This window comes from Gouania willdenowi, chromosome 8 (assembly GCF_900634775.1).
Source record: "Gouania willdenowi chromosome 8, fGouWil2.1, whole genome shotgun sequence".
Taxonomy (NCBI): Eukaryota; Metazoa; Chordata; class Actinopteri; order Blenniiformes; family Gobiesocidae; genus Gouania; species Gouania willdenowi.
The window spans coordinates 34,583,200-34,599,410 of record NC_041051.1 but is presented as its reverse complement, the minus strand read 5'-3'; the positions used below and the strand labels follow the sequence as shown (position 1 = coordinate 34,599,410).

At 38.2% G+C, this 16,211-nt stretch overlaps 1 protein-coding gene across 4 annotated transcripts in view; it reads right to left on the bottom strand.

The window, feature by feature from the left end:
* The window catches only part of caskin2 (CASK interacting protein 2), a 24,358-nt gene extending 8,252 nt beyond the window's left edge, over positions 1 to 16,106 (bottom strand). For all 4 annotated transcript variants that reach the window (XR_003674703.1, XR_003674704.1, XM_028456293.1 and 1 more), the window contains exons 1-11: positions 15,875 to 16,106; positions 10,134 to 10,250; positions 8,877 to 8,928; positions 8,703 to 8,800; positions 8,440 to 8,585; positions 8,267 to 8,362; positions 2,825 to 2,955; positions 2,641 to 2,749; positions 2,446 to 2,554; positions 1,744 to 1,838; positions 1,565 to 1,682 (exon numbers count right to left, since the gene is read on the bottom strand). Coding sequence is in view for 2 of the 4 variants with exons in the window: in XM_028456293.1 (XP_028312094.1) it covers positions 1,565 to 1,682; positions 1,744 to 1,838; positions 2,446 to 2,554; positions 2,641 to 2,749; positions 2,825 to 2,955; positions 8,267 to 8,362; positions 8,440 to 8,585; positions 8,703 to 8,800; positions 8,877 to 8,928; positions 10,134 to 10,224 (1,045 nt within the window). In the remaining 2 variants the exon portion in view is untranslated. The remainder of the gene's footprint in view (positions 1 to 1,564; positions 1,683 to 1,743; positions 1,839 to 2,445; positions 2,555 to 2,640; positions 2,750 to 2,824; positions 2,956 to 8,266; positions 8,363 to 8,439; positions 8,586 to 8,702; positions 8,801 to 8,876; positions 8,929 to 10,133; positions 10,251 to 15,874) is intronic.
* Between the last annotated feature and the right edge of the window lie 105 nt (positions 16,107 to 16,211).

Below are 16,211 nucleotides of genomic sequence, written 5' to 3'. Positions count from 1 at the left end.
AGAACTGATGGCTGCCTTATTTAAAAAATAAATAAACATTACAGACACATGTTGAATGTAACTGCATATTTATTTATGCCAATATCATAATAAAAGACTTGATTTTTGAATCAATCAATCAATATTGTTTTATTTCTTTGGAATGAACGCACATGGAGAGGTTTTAAACAAGTTACAATAATAGATGAATGTAGTATTTTTCCTCTGTCAGTGAGTGTCATCATTCTGTAAAGCATCCTCCTCTCTTTATAGAGTCTGATGACCTCACTATGATTGATCTAGATGTATTTCTTTATAGAAAGCTGTTGGATATTACATAACTGCTTTTTTTTTAATTGTGTCGTCTCTTTTACATACGATCTTCGTTGCTGGTAGATTATCTACTGCTTCGCCTATAGAATAATAATAGTTTTAGTAATAGTCTATTTTTTAGGTTAAATATAATATAGCTTATTAAGGTAAATACAAGATTACTGCAAGTCTTGTAACATAGAAATAACTTGTTGGTACAAAATAATATAATTAGCTATGATAGCTTAATGCCTAATTTAATACAGCCAAACCACTCTGACATTTCATCTTCATCTTCCTCATTTCTGCTGCTGGATGTTTTTATCTAGGAGAGCAGATCTTTGTTTATTTCTTATCTTCTCCTTTCTAGGCTTTATACTGTAATTGATAAATTAAATAAAAACAGACCAACAAAATGAATAAGACTGTTTGGTCATATTTCAACAAGACATAGAGCTACTTTTTCTGTTTGTCATTTATCAAATAAATTACTGCAAGTGTTAATTATGTAACCTAATGTAAACCTACACAATAGTCTATTAAATATTCATCTTAAGTAAAGTTAGCTCATTTAAGCCCAGGCGTCGAGACAGGCTACTTCACAACAGAGACAAATAAATGCAAGTTATAGCTTATTAATGTTAAATGGACATGATTTATATAGAGCTTTATCTCCACTGAAACAGTCTCTAAGCTTTACATATCAGCTCATTCACCAGTGGGACAGGACTGACATGCAAGGCACTAGTCGACCACTGGGAGCAACTTAGGGTTCAGTGTCTTGCCCAAGGACACTTCAACACATAGTCAGGTACTGGGATCGAACCCCCAACCTCTCAATCAGAAGACGACCCTCTACCACCTGAGCCACGGTCGCTATTAATAACACTGGACTCTATTCATTTATGTGTAACCTGGCTGGTGGGCAGGGGAGGAGGTGTGTTTGGGCTGTAGCTGCGCTGTTTGCTGCTACAATGCGCTTTCATTTGTTTTCGCTCTGCGCGTTCACATTGACAGAGGTGTGTGCAGGTGGGGGTGGGGGGAATATTAATTGGGGCATTATTATCACACACTTTTAATCTATGAACACTTACAGATGATCATGTCAGCATGGGCCACAAAAAAAACTTTAAAAAAGGGTATTAGCTCAGTCCTGAGGGCAAAAGGGCAGGTGCTTTAGCACCACCTAGTGTCTACCTGTGCACGCCACTGCAGACAGAGGACAGACAGACGGAGAATGGACAGACGAAGGATGGACAGACGTAGGACGGACCGTTTCTCCTGACGATCATCTCCACGATGGACGAGGGGAAGAAGCCCACTCTGTCCATCCCTCGCTGACTGTCATGAATGTGTCCTTTCCAGCGTCCATCCTCGTGCTGCTCCACCACCTGAGGACAGAGCGCAGCAGTGTCAGGGAGCAGTGGGCGTGTCCCAGTGTCCGTGTCCTACCGTGATGATGTCTCCTGTTCTGATGTTGAGGGCTGTGGGATCATGAAGGTTCCAGAAATCCTTCAAAGCTCGAACCTGCAGAACACCAGTCGCATCTGTTCAGGAAGAACACACTGAGTTATAGACACACACATACACACACATACACACATACACACAGACACACAGACAGGACACACACACATACACACAGACAGGACACACACACATGCACACAGACAGGACACACACATGCACACAGACAGGACACACACACATGCACACAGACAGGACACACACATACACACAGACAGGACACACACATACACACAGACAGGACACACACACATGCACACAGACAGGACACACACACATGCACACAGACAGGACACACACATACACACAGACAGGACACACACACATACACACAGACAGGACACACACACATACACACAGACAGGACACACACACATACACACAGACAGGACACACACACATGCACACAGACAGGACACACACATACACACAGACAGGACACACACATACACACAGACAGGACACACACACATGCACACAGACAGGACACACACATACACACAGACAGGACACACACACATACACACAGACAGGACACACACACATACACACAGACAGGACACACACACATACACACAGACAGGACACACACACATACACACAGACAGGACACACACACATACAGACCTCTGAGCAGCTGCTTGATCTCTCTACTGGCATGTGATGCAGTGAACTGGTTCACTATGTCTAACGCTGTCTGATTGTATGAGTTTCTGATGTTCACATCTACTCCAACCTGGACACACACACACACACACAGACACACACACACACAGTAGTCTCTCTCGTGTCTCAGACCTAATAATAAATAATTAAACTCACGTCCAGCAGTAAATGAACTACATCTGTTTTCCCAAACAAAGAGGCTTCATGTAGAGCTGTTCCTGAACGAGTCGTTCTGTTGATGTCAATTCCTGCTTTCAGCAGCAGCCTGGACCAGGAACCAGAGCAGACATCAGGAAAGTGTTTGTCTAACCATCTGTGTGTGTGTGTATGTGTGTCTCACCCTATCACCTCCTTGTGTCCGTTCCTAGCCGACAGGTGTAAAGGTGTCGTGAAGTTGGCATCACTGGTTTCCTTCTTGTCTCCTTCCAGCAAAGCAGAGACCATGTTACTGCTGAGTAGCAGCTGAGCCACCTGGTAGACACACACACACATACACACACACACGCACCCACGCACATTTATTTCTGTGGTCACACTTGCGTATGTCAGTGAGGAGACTGGCAGCAGCGTCCTGTACCAGCTGCAGACGGAGCCAGAGCCAATGTTCTAACAGGAATAGAGTGAGATACACTAATCCAGATGTGTGTTGATAAAAGCATGAATTACAGTTTCAATATCCTTGTATGGCAGGAAACTCTTTACTCTGGATAACATTTTTAAACATTAAAAGCTATTTTTACTGGGCTCCCCGGCGGCTGCCCGTTCGGCGTTGCTCTGGTCGTCTGCTGGGCGTGGGCTTCGGCTCCTCCGCTGGGGTCTCGGGCAGGGAGCTCTCTGGGCCCTCCCCTCGGGGGGTTGGGCGCGGGGGTGTGGGGGGGTGTGTGTGGGGGGGGTCGGGGGTTGGATCGGTGGCGTGGTGCGCTGGGTCCTTGGCTCCTTCGGGCTTTCTCGGGTGTGTATGGGGGGGGCAATGGCTGCCTCTCGGCTTGGGATCTTGGGGGCGTTCGGGGGGCTGCTTGGCCGTGGGGTGGTCGCCGGGGGCCCCTAGATTTCCCGCTCTTTCTGCTGGCCCGACTGCTTCTTCGGGCCCGGGGGCGGCTCATGGGTTTTGCAGTAGCGGTTCTTGGAATCACATTTGTCATGGATGCACTGGCCTTGGGCTGTGGGATAACACTCATACTGGGCTCAACCATAGACACGTTGTTCCCAAATACCTGTTTTATGTAACTTCCACTCACTTCCTCCTCTGCTCACAGCCACCACCATTATTCCTAAACCACACACTGGTCACCAAACTGGCTTGATAACACAACAATAAGCACAATATACACAACCACAATTTCACATCACATCACTTGAAACTTATTGATTATTCCCCACCCATTCTATTTCCTATCTTGATCCCTCCTCCCTGTTAACTCCCCCCCCCCCACCCCCCTCACCTTGGTGTAACACTGCCCTCTCTTTTTTACATCCTCCCTTTAATAAAGTATTTACCCTTCCCTAGGGAGGGCTGGTGATGGTCACAATTATGCAATGAAATAAATAAATTTATTTAATTGCAATAACAAAATATGCATTGCTGTTAAAAGATTGCACTTCTTGTGGTGTTAACCTTCAACAGCATGTGCAGACAAGGTGAAAAAAAAGCTATTTTTAACGACTGTGCTAATGTTGGAGTAAATAGTTGGTCAGTCTACGGGACAGGAGCGGTTCTGACACCAAACTACATATACTGTACGCGCCACAATGTCTTGGCACTAGCTGTTAGTGGCGGGCCGTGCATTTCACCCCTAGTCCATCAGTGACATCCAACCTAAATTATTACACCTCATAATACCATCAATATGACACCACAGCTTGAGAATCCATACAGAATCACACATACTCACCCTTAATAAAGGCTGTTCAAGCAACACTTCATTTCCAGAGCATTTAAAATCAATAAGCTCACTTGTACAATTAAGAGTAGGAAACTAAGGTTACGGATACTGCCAAATCTAAAAAATAAAAGCTGATTTTAAGTGATTAGTCAACCTTGTAAATTTTAAACCAATCTCTAACCTTGCTTTTTTGTCCAAGGTCCTGGAAAAAGTTGTTACCTCACAACTTCAACATCATCTGAGGAGCCACAACTTTTTTGAAATATTCCAATCAAGCTTTCGCTCAGTCCATAGCACGGAAACAGCTTTGCTTAGGGTAACAAATGACTTGCTTATGGCAGCTGACGTAGGATCACCATCACTTCTGATTCTCCTCGACCTGTCAGCAGCCTTCGACACCGTAGACCATGGTATTCTCCTCAGAGCCCTGGAGTGGTTTAGATCTTACCTCTCTGACAGAACTGAATGTGTTTCACTGGGAGCCTGAAAGTCAAAATCCCTCTCTGTTATGTGCGGTGTTCCTCAGGGATCAGTCCTGGGCCCTATTCTTTTTATGACATACATGCTTCCACTTGGTTGTGTCATCAGCAGACACAACTTGTTGTTTCATTGTTATGCTGATGACACAACTTGTTCATGCCTTTGTCTCCACAAGACTGGATTACTGTATATGTGAGCTTAAACAAGTTTGTCCAATCACAGGACGCGTAGATGTCGACTTCAGCGTAAGACCTTCGAGGTGGTCTAGGTGTCGCAGACTCCAGAGCTGATTGGCTAGTGCTTCAGACTGTGTCTGTTCACTTACAGTGAGCAGGAGCCCGATCTGTTGATCCTGACAACACAAGCTAGCTGAAATATGATTGGATAAAAACTCTACCATAGTATAAAACACTAGAAGCAGCACAACCAAGAAGATATAATATGACATGAAGAAAACAGACCAGGGAGAATCATTTCATTTAAAAAATGTGTATGAACAAAAAATACATTTACTTTTCTGTGTATGCTTAGGTCAGCAGAGAAGGTCTAGCTGACCCTGACGGCCCACCACTGCTACTGCTAGCTGGTGATAAAGGTTCAGCTTCTCATCAAAAATGACACCAAGATTCCTTCCTGATGACATCATTTGCATTATCTCTACTACTATTACTACTACTAGTAGTAGTAGTAGTAGTAATAATAATAATAATAATAATACAGTAGTAGTAGTACTACTACTAGTAGTAGTAGTAGTAGTAATAATAATAATACAGTAGTAGTAGTAGTACTACTAGTAGTAGTAGTAGTAGTAATAATAATAATACAGTAGTAGTAGTACTACTACTAGTAGTAGTAGTAGTAGTAATAATAATAATACAGTAGTAGTAGTAGTACTACTAGTAGTAGTAGTAGTAATAATAATAATAATACAGTAGTAGTAGTACTACTACTAGTAGTAGTAGTAGTAGTAATAATAATAATACAGTAGTAGTAGTAGTACTACTAGTAGTAGTAGTAGTAATAATAATAATAATACAGTAGTAGTAGTTGTACTACTAGTAGTAGTAGTAGTAGTAATAATAATAATACAGTAGTAGTAGTACTACTAGTAGTAGTAATAGTAGTAGTAGTAGTAGTACTACTAGTAGTAGTAATAGTAGTAGTAGTAATAGTAGTAGTAGTAGTAGTAGTAGTAGTAGTAATAATAATACAGTAGTAGTAGTACTACTAGTAGTAGTAATAGTAGTAGTAGTAGTAGTAGTAGTAGTAATAATAATAATACAGTAGTAGTAGTACTACTAGTAGTAGTAATAGTAGTAGTAGTAGTAGTAGTAGTAGTAATAATAATACAGTAGTAGTAGTAGTACTACTAGTAGTAGTAGTAATAATAATAATACAGTAGTAGTAGTACTACTAGTAGTAGTAGTAGTAGTAGTAGTAATAATAATAATACAGTAGTAGTAGTAGTACTACTAGTAGTAGTAGTAATAATAATAATACAGTAGTAGTAGTACTACTAGTAGTAGTACTACTAGTAGTAGTAATAATAATAATAATACAGTAGTAGTAGTACTACTAGTAGTAGTAGTAGTAGTAGTAGTAGTAGTAGTAATAATAATAATACAGTAGTAGTAGTAGTACTACTAGTAGTAGTAGTAATAATAATAATACAGTAGTAGTAGTACTACTAGTAGTAGTAATAGTAGTAGTAGTAGTAGTAATAATAATAATACAGTAGTAGTAGTAGTACTACTAGTAGTAGTAGTAGTAATAGTAGTAATAATAATACAGTAGTAGTAGTACTACTAGTAGTAGTAATAGTAGTAGTAGTAGTAGTAATAATAATAATACAGTAGTAGTAGTACTACTAGTAGTAGTAGTAGTAGTAATAATAATAATACAGTAGTAATAGTACTACTAGTAGTAGTAATAGTAGTAGTAGTAGTACTACTAGTAGTAGTAGTAGTAATAGTAGTAATAATAATACAGTAGTAGTAGTACTACTAGTAGTAGTAGTAGTAATAATAATAATACAGTAGTAGTAGTACTACTAGTAGTAGTAATAGTAGTAGTAGTAGTAATAATAATACAGTAGTAGTAGTACTACTAGTAGTAGTAATAGTAGTAGTAGTAATAATAATAATACAGTAGTAGTAGTACTACTACTACTAGTAGTAGTAGTAGTAGTAATAATAATAATAATACAGTAGTAGTAGTAGTACTACTAGTAGTAGTAGTAGTAGTAATAATAATAATACAGTAGTAGTAGTACTACTAGTAGTAGTAATAGTAGTAGTAGTAGTAGTAATAATAATAATAATACAGTAGTAGTAGTACTACTAGTAGTAGTAATAGTAGTAGTAGTAGTAGTAATAATAATAATACAGTAGTAGTAGTAGTACTACTACTAGTAGTAGTAGTAGTAGTAATAATAATAATACAGTAGTAGTAGTAGTACTACTAGTAGTAGTAGTAGTAGTAATAATAATAATACAGTAGTAGTAGTACTACTAGTAGTAGTAATAGTAGTAGTAGTAGTAATAGTAGTAGTAGTAATAATAATAATAATACAGTAGTAGTACTAGTAGTAGTAGTAGTAGTAGTAATAATAATACAGTAGTAGTAGTAGTACTACTAGTAGTAGTAATAGTAGTAGTAGTACTAGTAGTAGTAGTAGTAGTAGTAATAATAATAATACAGTAGTAGTAGTAGTACTACTAGTAGAGCTAAAAACAGTCTACTGGTAGTACTAGTGAGATATTTACTAGTACTACTAGTAAACCTAGTGTGTGAGTAGACTTTACTAGTCAAGTTAAATCATCACTAGTATTATTAGACCAGATGCAAATAAAGTAGGAGGGATTAGAACCCAATCCTGCTGCAATTGTTTGGAATATTTTTGAAAGCTTATTAGCATATGATGCTAACTAGTGACACATTTTGCTTCACTAGTAAAGTCAGCTCAGGAGGAATCAACTCATTTATTTATTCATCCTCTATAGTGAGGCTGATACAGTGTGTGTATTATTACTATTATTGAAAAGAAACACGTGTGTGCTGTAATAAAGAGAAACTGTTTATCATCTCATGGATTACCGTAATATTGATCATCATTAAAAGTGTCATCACTTCCTGTCTGTGATCTTTACTTCCTGCTTTTTCTCTTGTTTTTGGTCTAAATTATGGATTTAAATTCTTAATATTTTTAAAGAATTATTCCTCAATAGTGACGTAAGTTGCTCCCGGCTAACTCCGCCCCCTGTCAGAGGAGCACACATGTAGCCAGGCTTCGCAGTACAGAGAATGTTTGGTTAGCTGAAGCTAACGCACAGTGATCCAGGATCTAGTGCTCCAGCTTCAGAGGACACGCCCAGTGACTCTAGTCTAAGGCGTGTTGTTTATGTTGGTTTGTTTTTTACCTTGAGACGTCCAAACTCACAGGCCAAGTCCAGAGGAGTCTTCTGATCTTTATTTAGCAAACATGGATTGGACTGATGCTGCAGCAACATCTCAGACTGACACACACACACACACACACACACACAATGAGAACCTCCTCCAGTCCACGGGGGGCAGTAGAGCTGGTACTGACCACCTGATGATGTCCATACTGAGCAGACAGGTGCAGAGGGGTGTGTCCATCCTCACACACACAATTCACTGTAGCTCCTGATCTCAGCAGCAGCAGCACAGGCTCCTCCCACCCTCTCCAGGAAGCGTAATGCAGCGCCCGCAGCCCTGACAGGAAATAACAACCAGACGTAATCAATAATCCCTTATTTATAACGCTGTCAAAGGGTTCCTCTACACTAATCAAGGGGAGGTGCCGAACTAGCCCCGCCTCCTCCAACTGACCATGTGAGTCCTTGATGTCCACGTTGATGTGAGCCTCCAACAGAGCACGGATCATCTCTGACGATCCAGTGAGAGCAGCGTGATGCAGCGCTGAGAACCTACCGACCAATCACAGCACAGAGTCAGTCACAGTGGCGTCACGTGACCTGTGACTCCTTTAGGCTGATCACTCACCCATCAACGTCCTGATAGTTAATGTTCAGCCTCTTAGTGTGTCCTAGTAGCTCTGAAACACACACACACACACACACACACACACACAGAGACACACACAGACACAGACACACACACACACACACACACGCACACACACAGACACGCACACACACACACACACACGCACACACACAGACACGCACACACAGACACAGACACGCACACACAGACACACACAGACACAGACACGCACACACACACACACGCACACACACACAGACACAGACACACACACAAACACACAGACACACACACGCACACACACAGACACACAGACACGCACACACAGACACGCACACACACGCACACACACACAGACACAGACGAAGACACAGACACACAGACACACACACAGACACAGACACACACACAAACACACAGACACACACACACACAGACACACACACAAACACACACACACACACACACACAGACAGACACAGTATTTTATTTTGAAGTTGTCTCACTTTAGAAACATTGAACTTCTTGACAGGAATTCCTGGAGACAGGAAGTGACACCCTTTCCTGCTTCATTTGTCCCCCTCTGTGAAATTCACTTCCTGTCCCTGCTCTAGGCTGTAGCCACGAGGCTAACAATAGGCTGTGAACATTGTGTGTTTTATTATCTTTCATTAAAGCTGCACTACCTCATTTTTGAATCATGACAGAGGGGCGTGGCTGAATTCCAACCGTAAATCCCACCCCCTACTCTGAGAATCCCTCCCAGTCTCCTCCTCTCATGGAAGTGCACAAAATCACGCACAAAAGCTAAACGTGCACTACCGGTAAAACACGTCGCCACGCTAAAGGATGCACAAAAAGGAACATTAGACGATCTTTCTACGCACTTCACTATATATTACAGCAGCCAATGAGGAGGCTCCGCCATGGGCTCTGCTCCCCCCTCCTTTCTCTAAATCCTGTGATAACTCTAACCACCAACATTTTGTCTTCTGGGCTTTTATTAATAAAATAATTCATAATAAAGCACGCAGACCTACAGTTTTTCAGAAATTATTACTTTTACCATATATTATATGATACTAATAGGATCTTTTTTAAATTTAAGAAAATAAATCGAGTACATCAGCTTTAACACAGAGCGTTACATGATGATGATGATGATGATGATGATGATGATGATGATGATGATGATGATGATGATGATGATGATGATGATGATGATGATGATGATGATGATGATGATGGACTTACTGGTCTTGCTGGTTCTGATCTTCAGCAGCCTGTGAGTGGACTGAAGGTCTCCATTCTTCACCGCCTGCAGAAGCTCCTGCTCCTTCTTCATCCTCACCCCCTCCCAGGGTGGACAACCTACACACGCACGCACGCACACACACACACACACACACACACACACACACACACACACACACACACACACACACACACACACACACACACACACACACACACACACACACACACACACACACACACACACACACACACACACACACACACACACACACACACACACACACACATAATCTGGTTCAGGTGATGAATCTGAAACATTGTTGCATTTTAATTTGGTCTGATCTGTTTTCACTATTTGCAAAGTGCACCAAACTTTCTGAACAACGTCACGGCGGCAAAACAGCCCAAGTTACCATGGTGATTTAGCCATACACTATGTGTAGTATTCACCATGTATACTACACCATGTATACTACATCATGTACACTACACCATGTATACTACATCATGTATACTACACCATGTATACTACACCATGTACACTACATCATATATACTACACCATATATACTACATCATGTATACTACATCATGTATACTACATCATATATACTACATCATATATACTACATCATGTATACTACACCATGTATACTACATCATATATACTACATCATGTATACTACATCATGTATACTACATCATATATACTACATAATGTATACTACACCATGTACACTACATCATGTACACTACACCATGTATACTACATCATGTATACTACACCATGTATACTACACCATGTACACTACATCATATATACTACACCATATATACTACATCATGTATACTACATCATATATACTACATCATGTATACTACATCATATATACTACATCATATATACTACATCATGTATACTACATCATGTATACTACATCATATATACTACATCATATATACTACATCATGTATACTACACCATGTATACTACATCATATATACTACATCATGTATACTACATCATGTATACTACACCATGTATACTACACCATGTACACTACATCATATATACTACACCATATATACTACATCATGTATACTACATCATATATACTACATCATATATACTACATCATGTATACTACACCATGTATACTACATCATATATACTACATCATGTATACTACATCATGTATACTACATCATGTATACTACATCATATATACTACATCATATATACTACATCATGTATACTACACCATGTATACTACATCATATATACTACATCATGTATACTACATCATGTATACTACATCATATATACTACACCATATATACTACATCATGTATACTACACCATGTATACTACACCATATATACTACACCATGTATACTACACTATGTATACTACATCATATATACTACATCATGTATACTACATCATGTATACTACATCATATATACTACATAATGTATACTACACCATGTACACTACATCATGTATACTACATCATGTATACTACATCATATATACTACATCATGTATACTACATCATGTATACTACATCATATATACTACATAATGTATACTACACCATGTACACTACATCATGTATACTACATCATGTATACTACACCATGTATACTACACCATGTATACTACATCATATATACTACATCATGTACACTACACCATGTACACTACACCATGTACACTACACCATGTATACTACATCATATATACTACATCATGTATACTACATCATGTATACTACATCATATATACTACATCATATATACTACATCATATATACTACATCATGTATACTACATCATGTATACTACATCATATATACTACATCATGTATACTACACCATGTATACTACACCATGTATACTACATCATATATACTACATCATGTATACTACATCATGTATACTACATCATATATACTACATAATGTATACTACACCATGTACACTACATCATATATACTACACCATATATACTACATCATGTATACTACACCATGTATACTACACCATATATACTACACCATGTATACTACACTATGTATACTACATCATATATACTACATCATGTATACTACATCATGTATACTACATCATATATACTACATAATGTACACTACACCATGTACACTACATCATGTATACTACATCATGTATACTACATCATGTATACTACATCATGTATACTACATCATGTATACTACATAATGTATACTACACCATGTACACTACATCATGTATACTACATCATGTATACTACACCATGTATACTACATCATATATACTACATCATATATACTACATCATGTACACTACACCATGTACACTACACCATGTACACTACACCATGTATACTACATCATATATACTACATCATGTATACTACATCATGTATACTACATCATATACACTACATCATATACACTACACCATGTACACTACATCATGTACACTACACCATGTACACTACATCATATATACTACATCATGTATACTACATCATGTATACTACACCATGTATACTACATCATGTACACTACACCATGTACACTACATCATGTATACTACACTATGTATACTACATCATATATACTACATCATGTATACTACATCATGTACACTACATCATGTATACTACATCATGTATACTACATCATGTATACTACACCATGTATACTACATTATATATACTACACCATATATACTACACCATGTACACTACATCATGTATACTACACTATGTATACTACATCATATATACTACATCATGTATACTACATCATGTACACTACATCATGTATACTACATCATGTATACTACATCATGTATACTACATCATATATACTACATCATGTATACTACATCATGTACACTACATCATGTATACTACATCATGTATACTACATCATGTATACTACATCATGTATACTACATCATATATACTACATCATATATACTACACCATATATACTACACCATGTACACTACACCATGTACACTACACCATGTACACTACATCATGTATACTACACTATGTATACTACATCATATATACTACATCATGTATACTACATCATGTACACTACATCATGTATACTACATCATGTATACTACATCATGTATACTACACCATGTATACTACATCATATATACTACATCATATATACTACACCATGTATACTACACCATGTATACTACATCATATATACTACACCATGTATACTACATCATATATACTACATCATGTATACTACACCATATATACTACATCATGTATACTACATCATGTATACTACATCATGTACACTACATCATGTATACTACATCATGTATACTACACCATGTATACTACATCATATATACTACATCATGTATACTACATCATATACACTACATCATGTATACTACATCATATATACTACATCATGTATACTACATCATGTATACTACATCATGTATACTACACCATGTATACTACATCATATATACTACACCATGTATACTACACCATATATACTACATCATATATACTACATCATGTACACTACATCATGTACACTACATCATGTACACTACATCATGTACACTACATCATATATACTACACCATGTATACTACATCATATATACTACACCATGTATACTACATCATATATACTACACCATGTATACTACATCATATATACTACACCATGTATACTACACCATATATACTACATCATATATACTACATCATGTACACTACATCATGTACACTACATCATGTACACTACATCATGTACACTACATCATGTATACTACACCATGTACACTACATCATGTACACTACATCATGTACACTACATCATATACACTACATCATGTACACTACATCATGTACACTACATCATGTACACTACATCATGTACACTACGTCATATATACTACATCATATATACTACATCATATATACTACATCATGTATACTACATCATGTACACTACATCATGTACACTACATCATGTATACTACATTATATATACTACATCATATATACTACACCATGTATACTACATCATATATACTACATCATATATACTACATCATGTATACTACACCGTGTATACTACATCATATATACTACATCATGTATACTACATCATGTATACTACATCGTGTATACTACATCGTGTATACTACATCATATATACTACATCATATATACTACATCATGTATACTACACCATGTATACTACATCATGTATACTACATCATGTATACTACATCATGTATACTACATCGTGTATACTACATCGTGTATACTACATCATATATACTACATCATGTATACTACACCATGTATACTACATCATGTATACTACACCGTGTATACTACATCATATATACTACATCATGTATACTACATCATGTATACTACACCGTGTATACTACATCATATATACTACATCATATATACTACATCATATATACTACATCATATATACTACACGATGCAGGACACAAGATCTAGCAGAGACTCGCACGATCCCACAAAATAGTCGCACGAGTCAAAAATTGGCTAAAAATTGGCCAAAAATCGCACAGTGTATGCCTGTCTTTAGCCTAAGTTACCATGGTGATTTAGTCTAAGTTACCATGGTGATTTAATCTAAGTTACCATGGTGATTTAGTCTAAGTTACCATAGTGATTTAATCTAAGTTACCATGGTGATTTAATCTAAGTTACCATGGTGATTTAGTCTAAGTTACCATGGTGATTTAATCTAAGTTACCATGGTGATTTAATCTAAGTTACCATGGTGATTTAGTCTAAGTTACCATAGTGATTTAGTCTAAGTTACCATAGTGATTTAATCTAAGTTACCATGGTGATTTAGTCTAAGTTACCATGGTGATTTAATCTAAGTTACCATGGTGATTTAGTCTAAGTTACCATGGTGATTTAGTCTAAGTTACCATGGTGATTTAATCTAAGTTACCATGGTGATTTAGTCTAAGTTACCATGGTGATTTAATCTAAGTTACCATGGTGATTTAGTCTAAATTACCATGGTGATTTAATCTAAGTTACCATGGTGATTTAGTCTAAGTTACCATGGTGATTTAATCTAAGTTACCATGGTGATTTAGTCTAAGTTACCATGGTGATTTAGTCTAAGTTACCATGGTGATTTAGCATGCTAAGCCATTAGCCAGTATTGTAGTACAGCACATACTGATTCAATCCAGGAAGTTAGAGAGTAATTCCAGCTTCATAGTACAGACATTTAGAGCATAGATCTGTTCCTAACTACATGTTAACACTGAGGATGGTCAGTTGCTCTAATGCTATCTGTCATTGTGTGTGTGTGTGTGTGTGTGTGAGTGTGTGTTTGTGTGTCTTTGTGTGTGTGTGTGTGTGTGTGTGTGTGTGTGTGTGTGTGTGTGTGTGTGTGTGTGTGCCTCAGGCTCACTCTTTCTCACACTCTTCCAGTCCAATGAACTCTTCATACAAAAAGTTACTTAGTTTATCTTCGCTCCAGTTTGTCTGAAGAGAATCACACACACACACACACACACACACACACACACACATTGTGATGTTTGTCCCTACATTATATAACACACAGACGCACTCTGTCTCTATCGTTTGACGCTCTTATGTAGACTGTATAATCGGATCGGATCAAGGTGTATAATCCGCTGGTTTTGGTTCGGACTGACCTGGTCCGGTGAGCAAGGCTGCTCCCTGAGTGTCGTGGGGTAAAGTTCCTCTCGTCCCGGGTAGAGAGAGTCGCTCCGCCGCAGGTTGGAGGTTCGATTCCTCCCACAGATGGAAACACACTTTAGAAGGTTTTCCGTTAGAGTGCGGCTCCGACAGTCCATGAACGCACCACCGTGTGGGTCAACAGGAGTCTGCACTAGTGAGAGCCCTGAATGCACCACAGGGCTGGACTTTCACAATAAAGGGAGAGGGAGGCCCCGCCTTCAAAATAAAGTGACACTTCATCCTTTTCGGACAACGTGTGTGTGTGTGTGTGGGGGGGGGGGGGGGGGGGGT